The 27050-nt window shown below is 44.3% G+C and overlaps 1 protein-coding gene and 1 long non-coding RNA gene across 6 annotated transcripts in view; one reads left to right on the forward strand and one right to left on the reverse strand.

The window, feature by feature from the left end:
* The window catches only part of PRKDC (protein kinase, DNA-activated, catalytic subunit), a 126427-nt gene that overhangs the window by 97629 nt on the left and 1748 nt on the right, over window positions 1-27050 (forward strand). Inside the window, exons 71-85 of one of the 3 annotated variants that reach the window (XM_029069344.1) lie at window positions 1243-1433; window positions 2946-3126; window positions 3708-3868; window positions 6142-6353; window positions 10467-10554; window positions 10693-10836; window positions 14279-14483; window positions 15657-15724; window positions 16440-16660; window positions 17934-18026; window positions 20470-20559; window positions 21110-21181; window positions 21278-21479; window positions 24579-24767; window positions 26375-26514. In XM_029069344.1, the coding sequence (XP_028925177.1) occupies window positions 1243-1433; window positions 2946-3126; window positions 3708-3868; window positions 6142-6353; window positions 10467-10554; window positions 10693-10836; window positions 14279-14483; window positions 15657-15724; window positions 16440-16660; window positions 17934-18026; window positions 20470-20559; window positions 21110-21181; window positions 21278-21479; window positions 24579-24767; window positions 26375-26514 (2257 nt within the window). Of the gene's footprint in view, window positions 1-1242; window positions 1434-2945; window positions 3127-3707; window positions 3869-6141; window positions 6354-10466; window positions 10592-10692; window positions 10837-14278; window positions 14484-15656; window positions 15725-16439; window positions 16661-16747; window positions 16961-17933; window positions 18027-20469; window positions 20560-21109; window positions 21182-21277; window positions 21480-24578; window positions 24768-26374; window positions 26515-27050 lie in introns of those variants that run through there. The other 2 variants (XM_029069345.1, XM_029069346.1) reach the window with 2 other exon arrangements.
* Window positions 3120-27050, reverse strand: part of LOC114813258 — a 37808-nt gene continuing 13877 nt past the window's right edge. Inside the window, exons 6-9 of one of the 3 annotated variants that reach the window (XR_003760962.2) lie at window positions 26751-26951; window positions 24385-24843; window positions 19928-20042; window positions 3120-3573 (exon numbers count right to left, since the gene is read on the reverse strand). This is a non-coding gene — a long non-coding RNA (uncharacterized LOC114813258). Of the gene's footprint in view, window positions 3574-19603; window positions 20043-24384; window positions 24844-26750; window positions 26952-27050 lie in introns of those variants that run through there. The other 2 variants (XR_003760961.2, XR_003760960.2) reach the window with 2 other exon arrangements.

A 27050-nucleotide genomic window follows, 5' to 3' on the forward strand; every position in this document is an offset into this window, starting at 1 on the left:
GTAATGTCTACACCAGAAGCAGTACTTTTTGGTTTTATTTATCTTATCTGTTTTTTAAAATCTGCTCTACTTCTCATAGTGAGAAAAACCATTTACCAGCAACCAAAATTGTGTTTTATTCACCCCTCCCCCGGCCCACAGCGCTTATGCACAAAGCTTCAGTTTATATTAGTGTCTGTCTCCCCTTCTAGACTGTGAGCTCGTTGTGGGCAGGGAACATGTCTACCAACTCTGTTATATTGTACTTACCCAGTGCTAAGTGTTAAATGAATATGACTATCAAATTACGTTCATTTTAGCAGTACCGTTATTGATACATTTTAATGTTCAGCTTCCTTCCCAATTCGATGTTTGTTGTTTCTTTCCCATTTTGTATATTAATATGGGTATAAACTGCAGTAAAATTAGCCCTTGAGGTAGAACTGCAACTGTGGGTGGTTTCACGATATTGCTACATCCTTGAAAGCTAAAGCCCGAGCGGGCCCAGTTGGCTTTGAGGGAGTCTGTTGGGATCACAGTTGCTGCGTACATTCTGGGACGGGGAGTTCCCCCCACATCTTGGCTAGCCCCTGGAGGCCTGGGGCGTGAAAGGAAGGGTCCTGAAAGGGAGTGGGTTTTCTTTGATTCCTGTCTCCTCCCCCGCCCCAGGTGCTGGTTGAGGAATCATTCTGGCCCAGAGGGTTTACTCTCTCCGGGAGAGAAATCCTGGCAGAGAATGACTGTCGTGGGTTCCTTCGGCGGCTTTGGGTCTCCCATAGTGATCCTTGGGAACCCCTTACCCCGGCAGGCTAAGCTACACATCTGCTGTGCCAGTAAACGGGCCGGTGGGTTTTCTGCAGCCTGTGCTTTACCACAGAAAAACCTCAATCAGCCTGTTAGCCAGATGGCAGATTTGATAATTTTGTGATTCTCCACCCATTCCATGGTAACTGATATGATCTGACTAAATGTAAAGCTATTCTTTGATTTCAGGTTAATTTGCCCAATGGCTTTCTGTTTTTGCCAGGGGCTGGAGAGAGTGGGGGAAAGGGCGGGACATTTCACACAAGATCCAGTGCCAATACGGACAGAATGTTCCTTGAACAAATGTGAAATGAGTCAGATCTCAGATGTGCTTTTTCTGGGGGCTGACTTATTTTTTGAACACCTTCATAGAATACTGTGTACACATTGAGGGTTTCTTCCTTTTAGTTTGTGGAATTCAAACAAAAAATCAGATCTTTTTTTTTTGTGATCCAACAGATGACAACTTATCAAGCTACTTAAGCAAGAACATTGTGGCTTCCCGCAATCAGAAGCTCCTCCTGGGCACCACGTATCGCATCATGGCTAATGCTCTCAGCAAGGAGCCTGCCAGTCTTGAGCAAATCGAGAGAAATAAAGCTAGGAAAGTAATGGAGCTTTCTGGAGCCAGTTTTGATAACGTACAGAAGGTAAATACAAGTGGAAAGAACTGATTGCCGAGAGTCAGGTATCCTGGTTTCTACTTCCTGATCCACTTTGGCAAATCACTGAACCTCTCTGAACTTTAGTTTCTTCACCTGTAAAATGGGGGATAAGATCCCTGCTTTCCCTAACTTTTAGACTGTGAGCCCTGTGTAGGACAGGGACCATATCGAGTCTGTCTCTCTTGTATCGTTCCCTGGTCCGTGGTCTCTAGTAAACACTTAAAAAATGCCATTTATTAGGAAAACGTTTAGCTTTTTTATTTACAAACAAGCGTGGTTAGCCTGTGATGTGCTGTAAAATGTCTGTATATTTTCTGAATTTATTTCATAGTCATCACTGGCTGGGGACAAAAAAGTAAAGGAATAGGACTAACAACCCCAAAAGGCATGGTTTTCAGTTTTTATTTAATATGAGTAGTATATACAAACATTCTAGCTGTGACACTATATATTCTTAAAGGCAAATGAATTTTAAGTGAAAACAAACAGCATAGTGTAATGGATAGAGCACGGGCCTGGAAGTCAGAAGATCATGGGTTCTAATATCGGCTCCACCCTTTGCTGTGTGACCTTGGACAAGTCACTTCACTTCTCTGTGCCTCAGTTACCTTATCTGTAAAATGGGGATTGAGACTGTGAGCGCCCCCATGGGACAGGGACTGTGTCCAACCCAACTTGCTTATATCCACTGCAGTGCTTAGTTCCTTGGCATGCAGTAAGTGCTTAACAAATACCACTATTATTACTACTATTTTTAAGTCTTAGCCTGATAAAAGTATACCCTCTTAGAAGTCCATGCCTGGGGAGTAGGCACAGCTGGTCTGGCCTTTGTTTTCTATTTACACCCTGACTTTTCTCTACCAAAGTCAGGAGTCGACTGTCCTGAATCACTGACCCCAAAAACAGTGTGGGCAGCTAGTTACGTTGTTGGCCAAGATACTTCAGAGTGAAGCTGGCCAGTTAGCTAAACCTAATGGGAATTATAGATTTTTAAGAGCTGAAAGATTGAGGCAGGGAGTCAGATCACTCCAGGCACTTCATTTTTTCTTTTTAAGATAGAACCACCATGTTATTTTTGAGCTCTCCATCTGAAGTGTCCTGGGCTCCTCTTCCCCCTCTGTTGAAATTGCTACTTCAAATGCTGTGCAGACCAGCTGATTGTCTCTGTCTCCCCAGCTCCTCCCTGATTTTGCTGTTCATGAGTACCTTTCCTCCTCCTTCCACCTATCAGTGTATTCATAGATTCATAGTACCAGCGGGATCAGGGGTTAATACCTGATGGAGCAATTGTGATGTTTCAAAAAATAAAACATGTACTAGGTGACTAACTTTTAGTCGGTTCTGAGCCTAGAACATATCTGTTCAGGATAATCTTTGTGGAAAAGTACAGCACAGACACTTCTCATTTAGTGAAGAAAATGCCCAGGAACCAAAGTTTGAGAATGTGTTCACAAAGTATTCTACCTCTGAGTGCTTCTCTTTCTGGCTGAATTGCAGGTGATTGCAGGTTTGCACAGGAGAGCATTCCAGTACTTAACTCATGCAGTGAGGAAAGCAGAGGAAGAGGAGCAGTCTCACTCCTCAGAACATGTAGACACAGGTGGTGTCATAGATACCTACATGACTTTGGTAGATTTCTGTGACAAACATCTCCGAAATGAGGAGGAAGGTACCTCAGGTGAGTCAGGGAAAAAAAAACAAGAATTTCTATATTTTACAGGTTATCACTCTGAATCTGTGTTTGGATGGGAGTTAGCATTACAATTCTTGAGGATTTGGGGGCCACTGGTTAAAAAAAATAGAAAAGACAAATTTAGAACCGAATACAGCTAGTCTTGGTGGGTAATGTGCTAGCTTTACAAATGGTCACGCTATCCCAAACAGACTGTCCTCTGCTTGGACGTTTGCCTAATTTTACTTTCATGTTTTACTTTTGGCTCTGGCATTATTGACCGATGAGTCTTTGTTTGACTCAAAGGATAAATTCCATAACCAGCAGATGCTCCCCGAGTTCCTGGCCCAGGAGGCAAACTCTTCTGTTCCATGCAGAACCGGGCCGGAGAATTGAAGAGATGCAACTTCCTGATAAAAGCTTTTTCTCACAGTCCAAGAATGTGTCTGGTGTCTGTGGATCAAAAGGAGTGGTCAAATGGGAAGAACAGCAAAGGATAAAGCAAAGAAAAAAACATTTTATTTTGATTGGTTAAGTTTATTGTTTGACTAAGTGGATGTGGTGTTTCCTTTTATGTATTCTGACAGTTATTGATGCTGTGGTGCTGCAAGCATATCCAGCACTTGTGGTGGAGAAAATGATGAAAGCTTTAAAATTAAATTCTAGAGAGGCTAGGCTAAAATTTCCTAGACTGCTCCAAATTATAGAACGCTATCCGGAGGAGACCTTGGATCTAATGACACAAGAGGTTAGTGTTTTTTTGGCTCATCATCATGAATGGTACTAATTGAGTGCTCACTGGGTGTAGAACGCTGTACTAAACACTTGGGAGAATATACTCCTTCTTAAAAGAGAAGTTACTATATGGGAAAACAATCCTCGTGTATTACCTTGTGCAGTGAGCTTACTGTATCTCTTCCTTATCACTTTTATTGCTCTCAGTTTCCACAAACCTATGCAATTTAAAATTCCATGCAATTGAGGAAGCATCCAAATCTTCCTAGTTCTTTCTGTGAGATACACAAGAACATACCTTCTAAAAACAGACCTAAAAAAGTGAAAGAGATGAGTGTCTTTGGGCCAGAGACTGGGATTTTCTTTGGACAATGAAGATGACATAATAGCACCATTTGGAAGCTGTTACTACCTTAGGCTTAATGAAATTATTAAACATTATAATTGACTAATAAATTCAAAGCATGGGGTGTGTATAAGGAAGATGACTTTCATAAATATCTCAATTTTTATATCACTTAATTGCCACTGAGTATAAATATCATCATAATCATATCATATCATATCAAAGGTCATAAATATTTAGATGTGAAGCTAACTAAAAGAAATTCTCTGTAACAGAGGGCAAGGCAAGGATTACCCAAAAGCACAGATAATCAACCAAGGAATAATAACATTAATTATGGTATTTTTTAAGCACTTACTGTGTGCAAAGCACTGTTCTAAGATCTGGGGTGGATACAAGGTAATCAGGTTGTCCCACGAGGGGCTCACAGTCTTAATCCTCATTTTACAGATGAGGTAACTGAGGCGCAGAGAAATGACGCGATTTGTCCAAGGTCACACAGCAGACAAGTGACGGAGCCAGGATTAGAACCCTCGTCCTTTGACACTCAGGCCCGCGCTCTTACCACTAGGCCATGCTGCTCCTCAAAGGATGCAAAGTAGACATCACTCTATACCACTTCAAGATCTATATGAACTTCCGAACACTATATAAAAAATACATGCCCTCTGACAATAATACCAGTACAAGATAATCAGTAGAAAACCCAGCCTTTCCTGAGGAGAGGGGACAAACCTGACAGCAGAGGGGCAGGAGGGGACCTGTTCTCAGTTCTTGTTCTCAGTAGGCTGCATGCATTAACGGTTATCAAAGGAGTGGGATTGTGACTGTGTGAAAGCTGCTTCATTTGAGTTTCATCTCCTTCTCCCTTTTCCTGTCTGTCCCTGGGAGATGCTCATCAGAGCCAACGCTAGAATTTGGCCAGTCTGGGCAGATGTAGTGTCTGTGGCCACTTCATTTTGGCTCAGGGCTAATTTTGTGGGTGGGAAGGCAGAGAAACAAGCCTGCAGGACAGGGCAGTGCTAGCCAATCAGCTTCTCAAACTGCTCTTTCCTTGCTCCTCCCACAAGCCTAGCAAGCTTTTATTTCAGGGGGGTCCTACACTAGCTCTCCCCCACCATCAGCAGCCCTTGAAAAGTAGTGACTTAGGAAGCTGTCCTAAAACTGGCTCTTTTGGTAATGGGCAGTAAAAGGGGGTGCCCTCAGGCAAAGCCAGGATCCTGACTAATCCATCCGCGACTCAATGTGGACAATGGGTCAAACTCCAGATGACCCACTGTTAGGGGCTGTACATATTACACTTCTCTATAGGGCCTGGGTTTCAGATTTGAAAGTCGGGTGAAAACTTCAGTACTAAATATTCTCTACCATCCAACTCTGTGGACCTTTTTAAGAAAGAAGGTGCCTATGAGTTGGGACCAAAGGCCACACACACGACTGCCCTAGCCTCTCCAACTAAATCTGGGCAAGGAAGATGGAGTTGGTAACTGTGTTGGTTGCCACTACCATTGAAATGAGCCATCAGATTCACAAAGCGACAGTAAGGCAACGGAAGCAGTGTGGCCTAGTGGATAGGACAAGGACCTGGGAATCAGATGGACCTGGGTTCTAATCCTGACTTCACCACCTGTCTACTGGGTGGCCGTGGGCAAGTCGGTTAACTTCTCTATACCTCAGTTACCTCATCTGTAAAATGGGGATTAGTATTGTGAGCCCTATGTGGGACAGGGACTGTGTCCAACCTGATTAACTTGTATCTGCCCCAGTGTGTTAGTACAGTGCCTGGTACATAGCGCTTAACAGATGCAGTAAACAAAAAATGGAAATTCATTCTCCCTAAAGATGGGTGGAGACACGATAGAAGAGATTTGGTTTTGTTTTTCTCTTAGACGAGATTATTGAAATGACTAAATTGACAGCACTATTTTTCTCTGTCGTAGATTTCTTCGATTCCCTGCTGGCAGTTCATTGGCTGGATCAGCCAAATGATGGCAGTGCTTGATAAAGAGGAAGCAGTAGCTGTGCAGCACACCATAGAAGAGATTGCTGATAATTACCCTCAAGCAATTGTCTATCCTTTTATGATAAGTAGTGAAAATTACTCTTTCAAAGACACATCAGCTGGCCACAAGAATAAGGAGTTTGTGACAAGGTAGTGTCGAAATAATGTTCTGACTGAATACAAGTGTTGTAGAAAATTATTTCAAAGATTTTGAATAATTTCATCCTGAGCAAATTTCTCTTCATTCTTGATCTGGTCCTGACTAAATCTCCTCCTCCCCGCTGTCACTTAAGGGCACTGTCTCCCCTGCCCCTCTATCCCGGGGGGGGGGGGGGTTCTCCCCTTCTCCCACTTCTCTCCCTCCCTCCACTACCCGACAGATGGGGAAGTGTTGGTCTGCTCCTTGGCCTCCACTGCTGCTTTTGCAGCCTCCATACCTCACGTCTTCCCTGTCCACGTCATCTGCCTCTCCTGCCCACTACAAGTAGTGGTTTTCTACTGCTTCCTGGTTCCAACTTCAGTTTTCTGAGTGAATTTTGATTCTTTTTTCACCTTCTTTCTCTCATTCTCACCTAAAACTGATTCTTGAAGATTGGGGGTTTTCTTATACCCACCTCCTCTTTTCCAACTCTCCCTTCTTGACCATCTTCATCCAGTTTCTTCTCTGTTCATTCCAAGCCCATGACCTCCGAGGTCACTCATGACCCAGACACTACTTCATCCTAACTTTTCTCAACCGGCTGCCTTTGACACTATGGCCAACTCCCTTCTTCTGGAAAACATCAGCTAATGTTGGCTTTTCTGATGCAGCTCATCTCCTTTTCACCTCATACCACTTTAGCTGATCCTTCTCGGTGTATTTTGCCAGCTGTCCCTCTGCCTCTCATTCCCAAATTGTGGGTGTCCTCAAGGCTCAGTTCTGGGTCTGCTTCTGTTTAAACTCAGTCATTTGGGGGTGCTCATCTGCTACCAAGGCTTCGATTACCATCTCTAGGCAGATGACTTCCTAATCTACTTCGCTGGCCCTGACCCCTTGCCTCTGCAATTTAGCCTTCTGTGTCTGCATGGATTTCCTGCTGGCACCTGTAGTTTAATATGTCCAAAAACTAAACCTCTCATCTTCTGCCCCAAACTATCTCCTCCACCTAACTTTCCCATCACCCTTGACAGTACAGTCATCCTCCCATCTCTCAGACCTGTAACCTCTACAATACCCATGATTTTCCCCTCCTTTCAGCCCTCGTGTTCAGTCTGTCACTAAATTGTATTATGTCTTTGCAATGTTTCTAGGTTCCACCCCTTCCTCTACCTCCAAACAGCCAAAATGCTTTATCCAGGTAGTTGTACTATCCCAATTTGAATACTCTATCAGCCTCCTCTCTGGGCTTACTACCTCCAGTCTCTTCCCTCTCCAGACAATACTTCACTCTCCGATCTACATCATTTTTCTAAAATGTCTTTCTGCCCGTGTCTTTCCCATTCTCCAAAACCTTCCATTGGTTGTCCATTCCTCTCCTCATCAAGTGGAATTTCTTGATCTTTGGCTTTAAGGTATTCAATCAGCTCTCTCCTTCCTTATCTACTTTTTGTTCCACTACACCCCAGCTCACACTTTTTGTTCTGCCTTGCTAACCTATGGCACCGTGCTTCGTACTCATCTCTTAAACCATTGACTTCTTGCTCGCATCCTTCCTGCTGCTTGGAATTTCTCCCCCTTCATATATCACATCTACCAACTATAATAATGATGATGGTGACATTTGTTAAGTTCTTACTATGCGTCAAGGAATGTTCAAACTGCTGGGGTAGATACAAGCTAATGAGGTTGGACACAGTCCCTGTTCCATATGGGGCTCACAGTCTTATTGCCCATTTTACAGATGAGGTAACAAAGGCACAGAGAAGTTAAGTGACATGCCAGTATCATAGAGCAGACAAGCAGCATAGCTGGGGTTAGAACCCAGGTCCTTTGACTCCCAGACCCATGCTGTATCCACTAGGCCATGCCGCTTCTATTATATTGTAGTCTCCCAAATGCTTAGTACAGTCCTCTGCACATAGTAAGTCAGTCAATCGTATTTATTGAGCGCTTACTGTCTGCAGAGCACTGTACTGAGAGCTTCGGAGGGTACAATAAAACAGATGCTTAATGAATACAATTGATATGAGTGGTAGATAAGAGTACTTCCCATCTTCAAGGCCCTTCAGAAGTCATATCCTATCTAGGAGGCCTTCCCAACTGCTTTCTAGTCAACCTTCTTTAATAGAACACCTATATCAGCACTTTTGCCTCATCTGTGCACTTAGCCACTCACAGCCTCCTGCTGCACTTTGATACACATCTTATATATACTCCATTACTTCCTCCTATTTGTAATTTGAGTATCTAGCTCTCCCACTAGACTCTAAGTAGCTCTCCCACTAGACTCTAAGTCCCTTGAGGGCAGGGATTTTGTCTACTAATGATATCGTACTCTCCCAAGTGCCTAGAACAGTGCTTTGCACACATTAGGTACTTAATAACTAGGACTGGCTTTGAAAATAATATGTAGGGTGAAAGATATATCCCCATCTCTGGCAAAATATAATTTAAGGTTTAAATTGTTTAAGAGTGGTGTAATACATTAGAGTTATCTTGGTCAGATTAATGGGATTAGGAATATGGCATTTACTGTCTGCTATAGAACAGAAAATAATTAATTGTAATAAAGTGAATTATGGGATTTAGGTGTACTGGTAAGAGTTCATGTCTGCCAACTTAATGGCAGATTGTAAAAAATTCTCAGATCCCCTCTGTGCTAGCTGACATTAGAATGCCATGATAGCAGTATTGTTGTGCTTAAAAATACTAGATTGAAGTTGTACAAATGGGGCACTTTTTCCAGAAGAATCCTCGTACATGTTCATTGGCTGAGGAATTTTTTTGATCTTCCAGCGACTACCTTGCAGTGATGTGTGCCTGCACTTTTCCTCTAGTGGGGACAGGATGAGGGGAGAAGTGAAAAAGCTTATGAAGTTATCTATTTCATGGGGTACCGGGTTGGCTTCAGCCCAGGATGAACTTTGCAGCAGCACTTGAGTTTGAGGTTCCTCCAGTATTAATCCTGTCTGCATAACATCATACTTACTAATGTGAAGATACGGTTGGGTTTGCCCTGAGGAGACTCGGCTGGGGAGTTGTTCGCTTTTCCCCTTGCCTCCTCTGGTGGGAGTTATTCCCTAGCCCTGCTTATCAAATTTCCTTTCCAGTCTCACAGTAATACTTGGATGAGAGAGATAAGGCAATCAATGCTATTTAGTTAGTGCTTATTCTGTGCAGAGCACTGTACTAAGCACTTGGGAGAGTACAGAATAATAATGAACAGACACATTCCCTGCTACAAGGAGACCATACTCCTCGTTCTTTGAAAGCAATAACTGGAGTTGCTCAGGTATCAAAAAACTGGTCGTGGGCATCTCCTCTTCCTTGAGCGACTTCCACATTTCTTCCACCTTCTTTTTTTTTTTTTTAGGACTGATGAAAGGAAGTAGCTTCTTGATTTCTGAATTCTCACTTTATGAGAGAAGTGACAGAAGGCAGCTCGCATTAGCAATTATTACATTTTGGGAGCCCCTTACTATTTTATGTGAACCCCAGTTTTTCTTCAGACTTAAGCTTATCACCAATTCAAACGCTCTGTCTAATTAACTACATTTTCTCCAGGAGAAGACAAAACAGTAATTAGAGAGTGCACAGGTTTTTCTTATCTACTTGCACATGCTTGGATAGGCACCCACCATCTGCCACTGCCCACTACCTGCCCACTTCACGTCTTTTCTTCTGTTCAAAGATAATTGAAAACTGGCTATTTAAATCTGTTGAGAAATGGAGAGAGAAAAAAATCTAGTGACTTCTTCCCACCACAAGAGGTTGGAGGCTAATCTGTGACTATATACAATTTTAGGCAAAATTTAACTTTCCAACAACCTTTGAATGAAGATCCCTATAAAAAAAAAAATCAAAGAAACATTTTCTTATATTGGAGGTTGGAATTTTATGTCACGTTTTCATTGATCCTAAATTTTTATCTTAGTAGCATAAGCTTGTTGTTCATTTTCCGTACACACTATTATCTGGCTGAAATGAAACAAAAATTTTTAGTAGACGCTGTTAATATTGCTTTCCCTTCCCCATAGTTCTTCAACAAATGAGTATGGTGTGGATTCACAGAGGCTATTTGGTTTTCTGAACTTGGTCCTTTCTTTTTCTTTTTTTTTTTTTAGGATAAAGAGTAAATTGGATAAAGGAGGAGTGGTTCAAGATTTTATCCAGGCCTTGGAACAACTCTCGAATCCCGAGATGCTCTTCAAGGTGCACCAGTAACATTAGATGGACCATTCCTGTCTCTGTAAATGACTAAAACCGGGGATGTTTCAAATGGAGCTGCTCCCAGAGGGGTGAGGAGTGATCATTTTCTTTGCAGCTCAGCCTCTTCTCTTGTTTTCCTAGGACTGGGTAGAGGACATCAAAATTGAGCTGACAAAGACACCTATAAATAAAAACAATCTTAAAAGGATGTACGAAGGAATGTATAAAACCTTGGGGAACTTAAAGGCTCCAGGACTTGGGGCCTTCAGAAAGAGATTTATTCAGGTAAGTCCAAAAATATAATGGGGTGAAGAGATGAGAGGTGGGATGCAGTAGAACTAGAATATGCATCTAACTTGCTAGTTTTCTGACCCGGATCTCCCCGGATATTTTGGATTTCCTGATTTCTTGTAGTTATGCTGCTTTAATGGAAAGGAGTGAGTTGGTGCGGGAAATCTGTCAGTGTAGTCACCATTTGTGTTGACGATGCCATCTCTGGAATCCTGGGTCACTTCCTCCGTGTCTAACATGTTGAGGAAAAGTCCAGGGAGATGCTTGTAGATCTATGATGGGTTTTGTGTTATTGGTTTTTACTTTTTTACCATTTTTCCAGGGTCTCACTGTGGTGGTGACTCATTGCGGGACTCATTCTTGACTGTGGGAGGGTACTTCTGAAGTATTGTTAAATGACAGTTGCCACTTCTGTAGGATTTCCCCCTTGCATGTGATGAGGCTGGAGCCTTCATCATTCATCAGCAGTTCAGTGGGAATGAGTGTATGGGCATTCTTCTCTGAGGTGTAAAAGTCCTGGGATGGGAGCTGTTTCAGTAGCCCTGGAATGCTTCAGTTTTGTCACTGCATCACTGTCCCCTGTATTCTTTGATCTGATCTGAAAGACCAGGCAGAGCCTTGTACTGACATCTCATTGGTTAGGATCTATTAGAGTGGCTCACCAATGCTGCAAGTAGCTCCTTGATTTCTGAATTATTTTTATTGAGCTAGGAGTGGCCGTCAGCTAACCGTTCCCACCTTTTCAATGGCAGGATGAGAATATCTGGGAGACACACCCGTTTTCACTGTTCATGTTGCTACTTGGAGGTTTCACTCCTTGTTCCAATAGGGATGGCGCATTTTTACCCTGGGACTCCACACTGGAGACGGTGTTCTCCAAGAACAGACATTGAGTAGTCTGAATGGTTTAAATGTCCCGGCTCAACATAACAGTTGTATGGCTAGACCCTCTCTCTCTCTCTAGCAAGTGATGGTCAACCCATTATGCAGCAATCCAAATAGCTGCTGTGATCTGACCAGTCTTCAATAATAATAATAATAATAATGTTGGTATTTGTTAAGCACTTACTATGTGCAGAGCACTGTTCTAAGCGCTGGGGTAGATACAGGGTGATCAGGTTGTCCCACGTGGGGCTCAGTTTTAATCCCCATTTTACAGATGAGGTAACTGAGGCACAGAGAAGTTAAGTGACTTGGCCACAGTCACACAGCTAACAAGTGGTGGAGCCAGGATTCGAACCCATGACTTCTGACTCCCAAGCCCGGGCTCTTTCCATTGAGCCACACTTGCCATAATGAGCCCCCAGAATGCCCCCATATGAGCAGATCAGCCAAAGGCAAGACACAGACCCATCTTTAGGCCCCAGATTATACAGAAGCAGAACAATCTGGCCAGCGGTGTTCATGTCAAACTAAGCCAATTTTTGATGTGGCTTAGCTGTAGTTGATGTGATGCCATTTTAGAAACGTTTGTGCATGTGTTATGTCTTTAACATAGAAGGCAGAAGGGCTGATGAGCTGATGTTTGCATTCACACAGCGGGATTAGGCCACTGCTCATTAACTGTACAATCGTATTTAGCACCGTAACAATTTCTATACTTTAACATCACTTTCAGCCCATGCATTGAAATTCTCCAGTAAGCCCAGCTTGTCAAATTCTTGTACCACTGTGATGCATTTTTTCTTTTCTGTTCATCATTTGTAACTGTGGAAGTAAATAGGCTGAGGTTGGTAGCTAGATGGTCTTGTTCAAGAGGTAGGCTTATGGCCATCAGTGAGTTACTTGTGAGGCTGCTTTGCACATCGTTCATGTTCAATAAATCCCGGCTCCGCTGCTTGCCAGCTGTGTGACCTTGGGCAAGTCACTTCACTTCTCTGTGCCTCAGTTTCCTCATCTGTAAATTGGGGATGAAGACTGTGAGCCTCAAGTAGGACAAACTGATTGCCCTGTATCTACCCCAGCGCTTAGAACAGTGCTTGGCACATAGTAAGCGCTTAACAAATGCCATCGTTAATAAATGCCAATAAGGAATATCTTTATATTCATAGATATCTGGGGAGGAATGAGATCCAAGGAGAGCCCTAGCTAATATCACATATTCCAAACTGGATGTGCCAGGTCATAGAAACACAAGTAATTAATAGAGTGGTCTAGTGGTTTCTAATCCATTGTAGAATTTCAAGGAAGCAATGCAGGGAAATCAATTGCAGAATTGTCGGGAATAAGGACTAAAGACAATTAGAAAGGAAAGGAAAAAAAATTGCATTTGGGGGCTTTTTTGTTTGGTTTGGTTTTGGTGCTTTTTCTGTGCTGTTCAAGCACTTGAGTAACATTTCACTCCCAATTTCTCCCACCATTTTAATGGTAATACTATTTTAAGGGTAATACTATATACTCTTTTAACATGTAAGATGGACCCAGAAAGGATTAAATGGCATTTCCAAATTTGATCATGCAGAAGCTGGAGTCATTACTAGAATTCTCAGTCAATTGACTGTTCGGGCCTCTAATGGTCCCCTTGCTGCAATTGCACCAAAGGAGCTGGGGGAAGTAGTTGGGAAGTAGAATGCGTCCCCATTCTAAGTCATCGGTATTCAACAGCTGAAAGTTTAGGACGTAATTTGAAAAGGTTATAAATTGTTCCCAACTGTGTAAATCTCCTGGCCAACAGAGTAGAAACGAATTTGGGATGTTTCCTTTTGGACCATCTATGTATGTTAAGTTGGCGTTGTCGCCACTTTGGTCACTGCCAAACTCTTAGCTCAGAGATGGGCACCCTAATGGCAGTGGGTGGAAGGACTGAGCCAAAGAGGCCCAGAAGCCAAGCAAGAGGAAGGAGGATGGAAAAGGAGAAAGGACTGTGGGAAAGAGGAAGGGGAAGTTGAGGAGGCAGAGGGGCAGGGGTTGAGAACCTGGAGTCGTGAGAAGAGCTGGGGGACAGAGGAGAAGCAGAGTGGGGAGATGCGGGGAGAATTTGGCTGCCTCGATGGCAGAGGTAGGGACTGCTGAAGGAGGAGGAGCACCGGCAAAGACAGTGAAGGGAAGTGGGTAGAAGCCAGAGTTGGAGCAAGGGCAAGGACTCCCGGGTCAGACTGCTATTTTTTCTGGTGGTTATAACTACTTAATTTTTTTCATGTGTGAAGATAACATACTGGTGATTAATTTTATCCACGTGGGCACGAGTGGCAGAGACAGGTCCTCTCATATTATGCACTCCGAGATTGTCCTGTGCTGTTCACAAACACCTGACACTTTCTGATTCGGCCCCTGAATATCACGATCTTCCCAAAGCCTTGGAAGAAAAAAAAAAGCCATGTCTTGTAGCCGGGGATTCAGTTCCATTATACGGGCAGTCAACAGTCCACTTGGCCCACGGTGGGATGTCAGTCTTGAATTGAGTACTTGTTATTCTAAGGTCAGTTGTTCATTTCAGGCTTTTGGTAATGAGTTTGACCATCATTTTGGAAAAGGAGGCTCAAAGCTACTACAAATGAAACTCAGTGACTTCACCAGCATTACTAATTCCTTGAATAGCAAAATGAAAGAAAGCTCCAAGCCACCTGGAAATCTGAAAGAGTGCTCACCCTGGTTGAGTGACTTCAGAGTCGAATTTTTGAGGAGTGAGCTGGAAATTCCTGGTAAGCAAGTTCTGCCGTGGCCCTGAGTCTCAGCTAGCAAAATATAGGTAAAGCTGCAGATAGGAGTTGCTGAATGCAACTTTAAGGTTTCCCGTGTGGATTTTAAGTTATAGTCTGTTTCCCATCATTGAACGGTCTTTGAAAATGATCGTAAAGGCCTGAATTTGAGCAGTAATATTCACACCCCTGGCCAGGCAAGGGCTGATTGTGCCCCGCCTCCAGTTAGTGGGTTGGTTCTCCCCCAGCCGTGGAGAATGGATGTGGGGGTGCAGTGTCCGTTTCCCCCACCGACGCCTGCACTGCTGCAGTGACAGAGGCACCTGAGCGCAACAGTACACAGGCAAGAGTAGGGGAAGAGTGGAGAGGAAGTGGTAGTCGATCCCTGTTGGACAAACTGTTCTGGAAGTGCCACGGCCCCGCTGTCGCTCCCTGCATCTTCCACTCAGTGAGGTTTGATGAACCATGCCGGGCAGAGTGCGGAGGTGGCGTCAGGTGGACTGTGACTGACCGGGGAGTGATTGTCATCCTTGAAGCAGGCCGGAGGCTAGGCTCTTGGGAGCCTCAGATCAGGGAGTTGAGTTCAGCCATAATAGTAATTGATAAGAGGAGAAATAATTTGATTTTCTACTCCACTTGTCACATGAATAAATGAGCTTTAGAACTAACTCCATTATACAGTAAACATTCCTATGAGATGTACCGGTACTATCTCCATCTTATGTAGAAGGCAGCTGAAACATAGATCTGCTTGCTGTCTGATTTTAAGAGAAGTCACGGCAGGAGCTCAGTCTAGGTCCCTCTGGGTATTTCTGCCTGTGATTTTGAGTATGGTCAAGCTCCTTCCTCTCTGCCTTCAAACATGCCCACATCTCACCTAGCTTAAAAACAAAAACAAAACCCCTGTGATGCCAGCCGGGTACCGAAAGTAACGACATGTCCTTGTGTAGCATCTTCCTAACCATCAATTAGGTCAAAGCCACTCAGGGAGTCCACCCAGGGAAACCCACCAAGACTAGTTCAATTGAGTCGTTTCTTTTATTGTAGGAAAATGAAATATTAAATGTTCTATAAAATTTCTAGAATTACTGCTAATTAGATCAATGTCTAATTTTTGACGGGAGGAGTCCTTGGGTAAAGTACTGTGCTTAAAATAAATGTTCTGTGTCTTTCTAGGTCAGTATGATGGGAAAGGGAAGCCACTGCCAGAATACCATGCAAAAATTACTGGATTTGATGAACGGGTAGGGTCATACGTTTGCTGCCCAAAGATTCTTGGATTTTTTTGTGGAAGGTTAAGCCTATATGTCCTCAATTAATTAAAAAAAATTCAAGTAGGTTATGGAAGGTGCATTTGTTTCTGTCAGTAATTCTGTTCTTAAATTTGTTCTAATCATAAATTAGGGAACATTTGTTAATGTGGAAAAGAGTTTACATTCTCTATAAACCACAAGGAATGTTCAGTTCATTTTCTGATTTGTAGGTGACAGTAAAATACTGGTAGTTATTAGGGCAACAACTATGTTGCCAGTGTGTGAAATATTGGTAACCAGGGCTCAAATGTTCCCAGAATCACCTGGCTTGTGAGGTCATGGTGCACAGGTGGCATTGATCAGTGGTATTTACGGAGTACTTTCCGTATGTAGAGCACTGTACTAAGCGCTTGGGAGAGTACAGTAGAACAGAGTTTAGACATGTTTCCTGCCCAGAATGGCTCCTGGTTACAAATCCAGCCTCTCCTGCCACACTCACACCCATAGTCATCTTTCCCAGAATGGGGCTCCATGAAGGGGGTGGGTGGTGGAGCAGGCTTTCATTTAAAGTTGTTCTTTTTTAGCTGGGGTCATTTTCAACTTCATTCCCCAAAAGCAGCTGAAATTTCCCATCATCAGCAGAGCCCAGAAAACTTGAGCTATTGTGCAGTTTGCGCCTAAAATGATTTTACTACCTTGCTCCAAGGTCAAAGTAATGGCCTCCATCAGGAAGCCAAAGCGTATCATCATCCGAGGCCATGACGAGAGAGAGTATCCTTTCCTTGTGAAAGGTGGAGAAGATCTGCGACAGGATCAGCGAATTGAACAGCTGCTGGACATCATGAATATCATCCTCTCACAAGATGCTGCTTGTAGCCAAAGGAATATGCAGCTGAAAACATACCAAGTTATTCCTATGACAACCAGGTAAGATTCTTTGAATCCTCTACTCCAGGAACAAACTCCATTTTACAAATTGCTTAAAATGATAATTTCCTGTGCCATGCTTTTAAGTGCTAAAGCGGGATTGTCACCTAACTCAGCGAAATTCTAACCCTGGCCACACAAGGACACACTTGAATTTTTGAAGCCCATATCTGGTCAAGATGAGAGTTTGTAGGTAGAAGGAACATCAAAAGAAAATTCTTCCATAAGGATAATTTCCTTGTGTTTGACCACTGAGGTCCATTATTTATTCTCTGGTCCACAACTGTTCCAGGACTTCAGGTAATGGCAGGGGCAGGGGGGAGGCGGGATTGGCGGGGAGTGGGGGGCGGGTTGGGGGGGAGGGGAGTGGACCTTCATCTAGTCCAAAAGCTAAGACATTGGCCTTTGGATGATCACTCTTACAGCAGCCCCTGACTTTGCAACTTCTGAGAAGGTGGTTGCAGTTTTTTCCACTCAAGTTTTTGGAAAGCTGATCGAAATTCAGCAGTCCAGTCATACACTTTAGCTTCATACAGTGCTTCTGAGTGGTCTGGGTCAGCTCCCTTTTGCTTCTATTTGCAGTTCAAAAGAGTCATGGTCACAGAGTAGTTTTAGGGATTACATCTCTCTCTAGGGAGTGCAGCATCAGGAGGGGGAAAGAGAAGAGGCCAAGGAGGCCGAGAAGCCACGTCCTAGTCCCCGCTCTGCCAGTGTGTGACTTGGGACAAGAGGAAATTGAGGCAAACAAAGGTCCAGTGACTTCCCCCAAGTCACACGACCTCTCTTTGCCTCAGTTTCCTCTTCTGCAAAATGGGGATAAGGCCACCTGCCTTCCCCTTGCCTCATGGGGATGTGGTGAGGACATAAACACTATTTAAAATACAGATATCGTTATTAAAACAGTCTGTAGACCGAAATGTGGGGCAGTGTTTTCCACGGGACTAGCCATCCTCTTGTGCCAGGCAAGCTCCATCTGAGTTGAGGAAATCAACTTTGGGGGGATCTGACTGCCTTCCTTTCTTATTTTTTTCCAAAAAATTGTGCTACTGTTTCCTCAACTCAAATAACCCATTCTTTTAAATCAAAAACATAAATGCTTCCTTGATAGCTTCTAAGAAGGGGAAAAGGGTAGAGAGTTAGTGTACTTCAAATGAATGCTATTTGCAGGAAGGAAAATCAAGTCTCACGGGTGGGGACATACAGACAAATGCATATTTTGGTGCGATTTGTCCTTTTAGTAAAATTACAACTATTTTCCACTTTATCTTTCCAGATTAGGAGTGATTGAATGGCTAGAAAATACCTGCACTCTAAAGGAACTTATTTTGAAGAGTATGTCTGAAGGGGAAAAAGCTGCTTATGAAAGGTAAAGCAAAGTTTAGCTATTGAACACACTTGAGATTTCAGATTCGGTGCTGTGCTTGAAAAATGAATCTCCAGGTGCTTACCAAGTGAGAGAAGCAGATGTTGATGGAGACATTTTAAGCAAAAACAGGTAAAAAAATTCAATTTTTTTGTTTGGAGAAAAGATCCTGAACTCATCTGTTTCTTACCAGCAGAAGGGATAGGGACTTTCATCCAACCCAACCAGAATGGATCCGACCTTGGCAAAAATGAGCACTGCCTGATCACTTGGGTTGAAAAACTCAGCGGTGGGCCGGAGATCTATTCTTTGAACGGGAATGCCAGCTCCCCAATGTCTGTGATCATAGGTCACCTCTTCAACTATAAATTGGGAAGAGATATAAGGACTCAGTAGTAAAAGTGGGGGAAGGGGAGCTACCGGCCAGCAGTAGATGTGCTTGGTCAACAGAGCTTCCGTTCCCCTCGCCCAGCTCAAAACACATCAAGAGAACAGGGACTTGGGCCAATACAGCCTTTCCCCTCTTTGTCCCCTCGGTTTCTGTGCGGGTTCGATATTAAGTATACACCTAAAATGCTCTAAGGACTGGACAGAAGAGACATGGCAGGAGCCCCAGGCTGCATAAGGTTACAGTTAGGGAGTTTCTGTTTCTGTATTTGTCTGACTTCAGCGGTAAGCCTGTCCAAGACCACCTTTGGGAACAGAGAGTGGAGCGTTATGGGTACTTTGTCCTACCTAAGCAGTAATGGTCATCTTGGAGGGAGTGGTTTACCCTCTTTGCCACTAAGCTCTTTCATTTCAAAATGGGAGAGAACTGTATTAAGCCACACAAAATACTTGGATGTATTAACAAATAATAGAGCACAAAGTGCTTTCCAAGTACAAAGCGCTATAGAAATTCCAGCTATCCTTATCTTCCCTCTACATGTTCAAACAAGACCCTCCCAATCACCTGTTTGTGACATCATCCCCATTTTCTTATCAAGAGATTTGTGGTTTTACATCCAGAGGATTTTGATCTTCGTCGAAACAGGCAGGAAGGTGACTTGGATCACAAGGGAGCGGCCTATCTGGAAAACTGGTTTGGTAATGAGTCAGAGGAAATCCTCCATAAATGAATGAAATGCAAATCTATATGAAGTTGGCTCAATGCTTATGTCCTCGGTTATGGACATTTGGTGTCCGCTTGGAGCTAGAACCCTCAAGCCCAGGGGCTCTGCAAAGGAGGGTCAGGCCTGCTGGGGCTAAGGCACCCAGTAGTGCCTGACTGAAGCACACCACCTTGGGCATTCCGGGAGATGGACAGGCCCTGCCGAAATCATTAAGGGCAGAAGCAGCGTAGCACAGTGGAAAGAGCCTGGGCTTGGGAGTCAGAAGTCATGGGTTCAAATCCTGCCTCTACTACTTGGCAGCTGTGCAACTGCGGGCAAGTCACTTCTCTGGGCCTCAGTTAGCTCATCTGTAAAATGGGGGATTAAGACTGTGAGCCTCACGTGGGACAACCTGATTACCCTGTATCTACCCCAGCGCTTAGAACAGTGTTCTGCACATAGTAAGTGCTTAACAAATACCAACATTATTATTATTATTATTATGTAGCTACTAAAACATGAATCCTTTCCAGAGCATAATCCTCACTAACGTTACTTGAGCACTTGTGCATTGGTGTATTCAGGTCCAGCTCCCAAAAATAATTTTGAACAGGAAGTTTCCTTTCAAAACTCTTTCCCTGGGCAAATCTGGGCAAAACATCACTGAAGCCAGATCCTCAGGTTCCAACTATTAAGGGTCATGAAAATATGAAATATCAACTTCTGATTTAAAGGGCAGCGGCAGTACTAGAAAGGTGTAAAATGAAAACTGCAGAGAGTTTTGAAAAGTGTCACTTGCCTGTCACTCCTTACCCACTTGCAGCCTCTGTGGGGAGTATTTGATTCGGCTCCATTGGCAGGATCTTTCCAACTGGGTCAAAGTTCAGTAGGTTCAGAGCTGAGGCAGCAGTCCAGGGAACAGTGACACCTATTTGCATATGAAACAGTGAACCATTGTCCCTGCCTGTTTTTCCTCTCGAGGCTGTGGGAGCTGAAAGTTACTCTTCCATGATTTCTTCTGTCTGAAACAAACTGTTGTCCTGTGAATGAGCAGTTAAAGAGTCTGGATGCCTTCCCCACCCCCCATTTGCCCTCTGAACCTGGTCCCTCCCTGTGTTTAGCTCATCCCTAGCTGGACCATTCTAGATGACCTTGAACAAAGTACAGTACACAAATCAAATTGAAGTCAACCATGCAAATCCCCAGGGATTTGAATTTTTCTACCTTTCTGTCATCTTTCATTAAACCGACATGTAATTAAGTGAAGATCTGCAAGATTTTTGCATACTGAAAATCTAAAACCTGGATACCTTCCCCAAAAAGCTAATTTTTGGTCCTCCTTCTTGCCTTTCTAGTAATCCCAAAGGACCCGTTCATGAGTATAGTGAGTGGTTATACAAGATGTCCAAAAAACAAGACTTTGGAGCCTACATGCTTATGTACAAGTAAGTGTCTTCCTCCCCCTCCCATTTTTAGTTTGTGGTGGTTGTGGGCAAAGTCTTTGTTGGCCATGGGACACTTTTAGTGAGACTGTGTTTCCTGGGATCATGTAACCCTCTGACCTGTCTCGGCAAGGGAAGTCGGGTGTGTAGAAATGTGTTTTCTGATTTCTAAAATGGTATACTCTACTGAAAAAAAAAAGATAAGGAATAAACAATTTTTACAGCTTATCCTGTAGAAAAAAATGTTCATTTCTACCCAAGTCATACCTGAGGTTTAAACAGCAGGCAAAATTGGAAGAATCTTTAAATTTATAATTATTAGGCACTTGAAATTACTAGTTGCAGTTTGTTCTGTTCCCCAGTGCCCGGATGCCTGACTTGCCTCTCCAGTCCCCCTGAGAATTTCCATTTGGACTGTGCAGTTCGCTAGACCTCCGCGGGTTCCCCAGGCTCAAATAATCTCGTAATTTCAGGCTTTAGCCATAACACTTCCAGTCCTTTCAGGGATCAGTTTCCATTTCAGTCAGGAGGGCTCTCTGTTATTGACTTGCAGGCATGCTAGTCGCACAGAAGCCGTCACAGCTTTCAGAAACAGAGAAAACAGAGTGCCGGGAGATCTGTTACGGTGAGTAACACGTGGATGCAGGCAGGCGGCCGGCCTGGGGTGAGATCACAGGGCACAGATGCACTGTCGGTGACAACTGTTTTTGTGTGGCTGCAGGCGGGCCTTTGTCAAGATGAGCACCAGACCGGAGGCCTTTCTGGCCCTTCGCTCTCATTTCGCCCGTTCGCATGCTTTGCTCTGCGTCAGTCACTGGATTCTCGGAATTGGAGACAGACACCTTTCCAATTTCATGATTAACCTGGAGACAGGTGGCATGGTTGGGATCGATTTTGGACATGCCTTTGGATCAGCTACTCAGGTAGGAAGGCCCTCTCATTACCTTTTGTGTACATCCCCTGCACCATGGGGCTGTGCAAATGGTGGGGTGGACAGTGGAGCTTTTCAAGGAGGGGGCAGGGTGTGGTCCCCAATTTGCTTTCTAAATCAGTGGTGAGTCTTCTAGCCCTATCTGAATAATAGTACTAATACTCATGGTATTTGTTAAGCGTTTACTATGTGCCAAGCACTGTTCTAAGGTAGATACAAGGTAATTAGGTTGTCCCACATGAGAATCACAGCCTTAATCCCCATTTTACAGATGACGTAACTGAGCCATAGAGAAGTTAAGTGACTTGCCCAAAGTCACACAGCTGACAAGTGGCAGAGCTGGGATTAGAACTCATGACCTCCAACTCCCAAGCCCAGTGCTCTTTCCACTAAGCCATGCTGCTTCTAATAATAATAATGTTGGTATTTGTTAAGTGCTTACTATGTGCCGAGCACTGTTCTAAGCGCTGGGGGAGATACAGGGTAATCAGGTTGTCCCACGTGAGGCTCACAGTTAATCCCCATTTTACAGATGAGGTAACTGAGGCACAGAGAAGTTAAGTGACTTGCCCACAGTCACACAGCTGACAAGTGGCAGAGCCGGGAGTCGAACCCATGACCTCTGACTCCGAAGCCCAGGCTCTTTCCACTAAGCCACGCTGCTTCTGTTCTGTACCCACAAAGCGCTTACAGTGTAGAGGAGAATTCTCATTTAGTAAGAGGTTCTGAGCCTTAAGAAAAAATTTGAGTTCAGTACCTCAAAGTACACCAGCCTGAATCCCTCAAATCCAGTATCATTCATTCAATCAATCGTATTTATTGAGCACTTACTGTGTGCAGAGCACTGTACTAAGTGCTTGGAAAGTACAATTCGGCAACAAATAGAGACAGTCCCTACCGAACAATGGGCTCACAGTCTAGAAGGGGGGAGACAGACAACAAAACAAGTACACAGGCATCAAAAGCATCAGTATAAACATTTATAGATATATATGCATCATTGATAAAATAAATAGAATAATAAATCTGTTCATATATACACAAGTGCAGTGGGGCAGGGAGGGGGTAGAGCAGAGGGAGGGAGTAGGGGCGATGGGGAGGGGAGGAGGAGCAGAGGAAAGGGGGGCTCAGTCTGGAAAGGCCTCCTGGGGACTCAGTCTGGGAAGGCCCTCCTGGAGGAGGTGAGCTTTTAGTAGGGCTTTGAAGGGAGGAAGTGTGCTAGTTTGGCAGATAGGAGGAGGGAAGGCATTCCAGGTCAGAGGTAGGATGTGGGCCCGGGGTGGATGGGGGAATAGGCGAGAACGAACCACAGTGAGGAGGTTAGCGGCAGAGGAGTGGAGTGTACGGGATGGGCTGTAGGAGGAGAGAAGGGAGGTGAGGTAGTAGGGGCTAGTGTGACTTTGGGCAAGTCACTTGGTTTCTCTGTGCCTCAGTTACCCCCTCTGTAAAATGGGGATTAAGATTGTGAGCCCCACATGGGACAACCTGATCACCCTGTGTCCTCCCCAACGCTTAGAACAGTGCTTTGCACATAATAAGCGCTTAACAAATGCCATCATCATCGAGGGGATAAGGTGATGGAGAGCTTTGAAGCCAAGAGTGAGGAGTTTTTGCTTCATGCGAAGGTTGATAGGCAACCACTGGAGATTGAGGAGCGGGGTGCCATACCCAGAGCGTTTATGTAGAAAGATAAGCCGGGCAGCAGAGTGAAGTATAGACTGAAGTGGGGAGAGACAGGAGGTTGGGCGATCAGAAAGGATGCTGATGCAGTAATCCAATCGGGATATGAAGGAGAAGCAGCGTGGCTCAGTGGAAAGAGCCTGGGCTTTGGAGTCAGAGGTCATGAGTTCGAATCCCAGCTCTGCCACTTGTCAGCTGTGTGACTGTGGGCAAGTCACTTAACTTCTCTGTGCCTCAGTTCCCTCATCTGGAAAATGGGAATGAAAACTGTGAGCCCCGCGTGGGACAACCTGATTCCCCTGTGTCTACCCCAGCGCTTAGAACAGTGCTCTGCACATAGTAAGCGCTTAACAAATACCAACATTATTATTATTATTATTATTATGAGAGATTGTACTAACAAAGAAGCAGTTTTGGATGGCGAGGAAAGGTCGGATCTAGGCGATATTGTGAAGGTGAGACCGGCAGCTTTTGGTGACTGACTGGATATGTGGGGTGAATGAGAGAGCCGAATCAAGGATAATACCAAGATTGCGGGCTTGTGAGGCAGGAAGGATAATAATAATGGTATTTGTTAAGCGCTTACTATGGGTCCAGCACTGTTCTAAATGCTGGGGTGAATACAAGTGAATTGGGTTGGACACAGTCCCTGTCCCATGAGAGGCTCACAGTCTCAATCATGGTAGTGCCGTCCACAATGATAGGAAAGTCAGGAAGAGGACAGGGTTTGGGAGGAGATATAAGGAGCTCAGTCTTGGACATGTTGAGTTTTAGGGGGCGGGCGGACATACAGGTGGAGATGTCCTGAAGGCAGGAGATAAGAGCCTGGAGGGAGGGAGAACAGGGGAGGAGATGTAGATTTGGGTATCATCCACCAAGAGATGACAGTTGAATCCGTGGGAGCAAATGAGTTCACGAAGGAAGTGAGTAAAGATGGAGAACAAAAGGGGACCAAGAACTGACCCTTGAGGAACCCATACAGTTAGGGAATAGGAGGGGGAGGAGGAGACTGAGAATGATCGGCCAGAGAGATAAGAGGAATACCAGGAGAGGAGGGAGTCCGTGAAGCCAAGAAACAAAACAACAAAACAAGTAGACAGGCAGCAGCATTGTTATAAATAAATATAATCATAGATATATACACATCATTAATAAAATGAATAGAATAATAAATATTCACATCCATCCACCAGGAGCTCAAGCTTCAGGCATCTTACCTGTGGTTCAGCTCCAACTGACCCTCAACTGTAGTTTCTCTCAGTTCACCTGGAACTCAGACCAAAATATTCCAATCTGAAGATAGGTGGTAAAGAAGAAATTAAAATCGTTTTGCCCCCAAATCCTTTCTTCCTCCTGACTTTTAGTTGATATTCTCCACTGCGCTGGGCCCGGGTGCTCTTCCCTCTTTCAGTTTCTGCCGGTCCCCGAGTTGATGCCTTTCCGTCTGACTCGCCAACTCATTAATCTGATGTCACCGATGAAAGAATCGGGGCTCGTGTACAGTGTGATGGTGCACGCCCTCCACGCTTTCCGCACAGACCCGGACCTCCTCCTCAACACCATGGATGTGTTCGTGAAGGAGCCTTCATTGGACTGGAAGGTAAATTTAAGCCGTCTCCTCCTTTCTCCTCCATTATAGAGCGAATGGCTAAGCGGCTCTGCTCCCATTTCGTGCCCTGGGGAGAATTTTTCAAGTTAAAGATTGGTTTTGTCCCAACTCCCACTGGGCACTAGCTGTGCTTGAGCCATGCGGAGGGACCAGAGTCACGTCACCTCATCCCCCATCTTGACAGAAGGCAGTGCAGTCCCCACCTGCCCTGCGAGATCAGATAAGTCGAGCCCCCAGGGGAACTGATCCCAAAGCGGTCCCGCCTTGCTTGCCTGAGGCACACGAGTGCTTTCCCATCCTGTAGGGCTCGACTGGGACAAAATGACCAGTGGCAAAGCCCCTTTGGTTTAACATCTGAGGGGAAAAAAGGATCACAACTTGCACCTGTTTCTTAAACTGCCACCAGGCTCTCATCGGGCAGACATATCCAGAGGCTCCTCTTTCTGCAGGCCCAAATCGAATCAGATAAGGGTGTGCTGTATCATGCCCAGATAACCCTATTAACAAGGACCCAGTGTAGCGTCTGTGGGAGTTGCTGACAGTAATGGTACTGAAAGGCGATAGATCTACCTTAATATTTCTGGCTCTAGGTGACTGATTGCTTGCTTTCAGTGGTTTTGCTAGGAGACTTCACTTTAGTTCTTCATTGGATTGGTCACGGTTATCTCAGAAAATGGTCTTTGCCTCCTCATAAGGAATCTGTTTTTGTGGTTCTTAAAGCTAAATTCTTTGGTTTTAGGCTGATAGGTGAATGAGTAAGCTGATTTATAGTAATACCAACAAGATGCAGATTTCAGCTCAGTCCTAAATAAACTATACATAAACCAGAGGAGCCTCAGAACTACCCAATTTATAATAAAATGCAAACTACCTTCACATAAACAAAGTCTCCTAAATTGATCACCTGAACCCCAAAAGGCTGGGAGCCCGCTGATAGCCCCCCTAGTCAAACATGAAAAAGATGCTCTCATTTCACCATACACCCCCAACACCAAAGCCTGAGATTAGGTGGTATCTGTATTTAAGGTGTAATCTTTTATATACCCCATCCCCAAAAAGTACTTAATATTGCTCTTTGAAATTTATAAGTTTTCTGGGCATCTCTCTTTCTGTGCAAAGAAAATGGTTGCTCTGATAGACCAAAGGAAGTAATACTGTTTCTCCAAGAAATAATGAATTTATCACTGTTTGAGGTCTGTCCATAGTACTTATTACCGAGTTGCCACTGGCTGCCTGGGCTAGGCACTACCAGGCGTAACAGAAAAAAAAAAGCCCTAGTCCCTGCCCCCAGGATTCAAGTGCAGGAAACAAGACATTTATCTATCAACACCCAGGAAGGTTTACACCAACAGAAACATCCAGACAGCCCAAAGTAACAAGGGTGGAGCCAGGTGGAATGAGTCTGAGACTTTCAGAAAGATTTTGAAGGAAAGGAAGAGGCCTAGTTTGTTGTAGGGGAGGAAAGGCTGGTTCAGTTAATGTACTCTAAGAAGTTAGTCCTGAGTGGTGTTTGGGGAGCCAGGGATCTCAGTAAAGGGACTGTATTCCTATCACTGCAACCAAATGAAGCAGGGGGACTAAATGTTCTTTTAATGTAGAACTTTGAAACAAAGATGTTGAAAAGAGGAGGAACGTGGACCCGGGCAGTGAACACGGCAGACACCAACTGGTATCCCTTGCAGAAAATTAGTTATGCCAAGAGAAAGTTAACAGGCACCAACCCGGCAATTATCACCTGGTAAGAAAATTTCTCTCGGTGCAGGCAAGTTTTCCAGTTTCCTTGTTCCTCAACAATGTGCACTGGACCAGTCTGAGAAAATGACCCCCTTTCTCTCCCCTCCCCCCCCAAGACAATGTTGTGCAGGGTTTGTCTCTCTTTGTTGCTGAATTGTGCTTTCCAAACCCTTAGTACAGTTCTGTGCACACAGTAAGTGCTCAATAAGTACAAATGAATGAATTAATGAATTCTCCTACTTTCACCTCTGGGGAAGGGATGGTCTCCACTTCTTGTTCAGAGCAGACATTGGGCTGGAAGCAGGGAACCTCCTGGATGTCAGCAGTTCTGTGGGTGGAGAGAGTAGTTTGAGCTGTTCCTGCTTGCTGCATTTCCTGCAGACCTTGGAGTTTAGCTGAGCCAGCTTTCAAAGGAAGACTCTTGTTCTCGCAGGTGGAAATCTGCAGAAATGAGTCGTGAAGGAAGGGAAAAGATGAAGTTGAGACTTTGTAATCGTTAGCAAAATTGGCCTGTGGAAAAAACTCTCTCCAGCACAATAA

Source organism: Ornithorhynchus anatinus, chromosome 7, assembly GCF_004115215.2.
Source record: "Ornithorhynchus anatinus isolate Pmale09 chromosome 7, mOrnAna1.pri.v4, whole genome shotgun sequence".
Lineage (NCBI taxonomy): Eukaryota > Metazoa > Chordata > Mammalia > Monotremata > Ornithorhynchidae > Ornithorhynchus > Ornithorhynchus anatinus.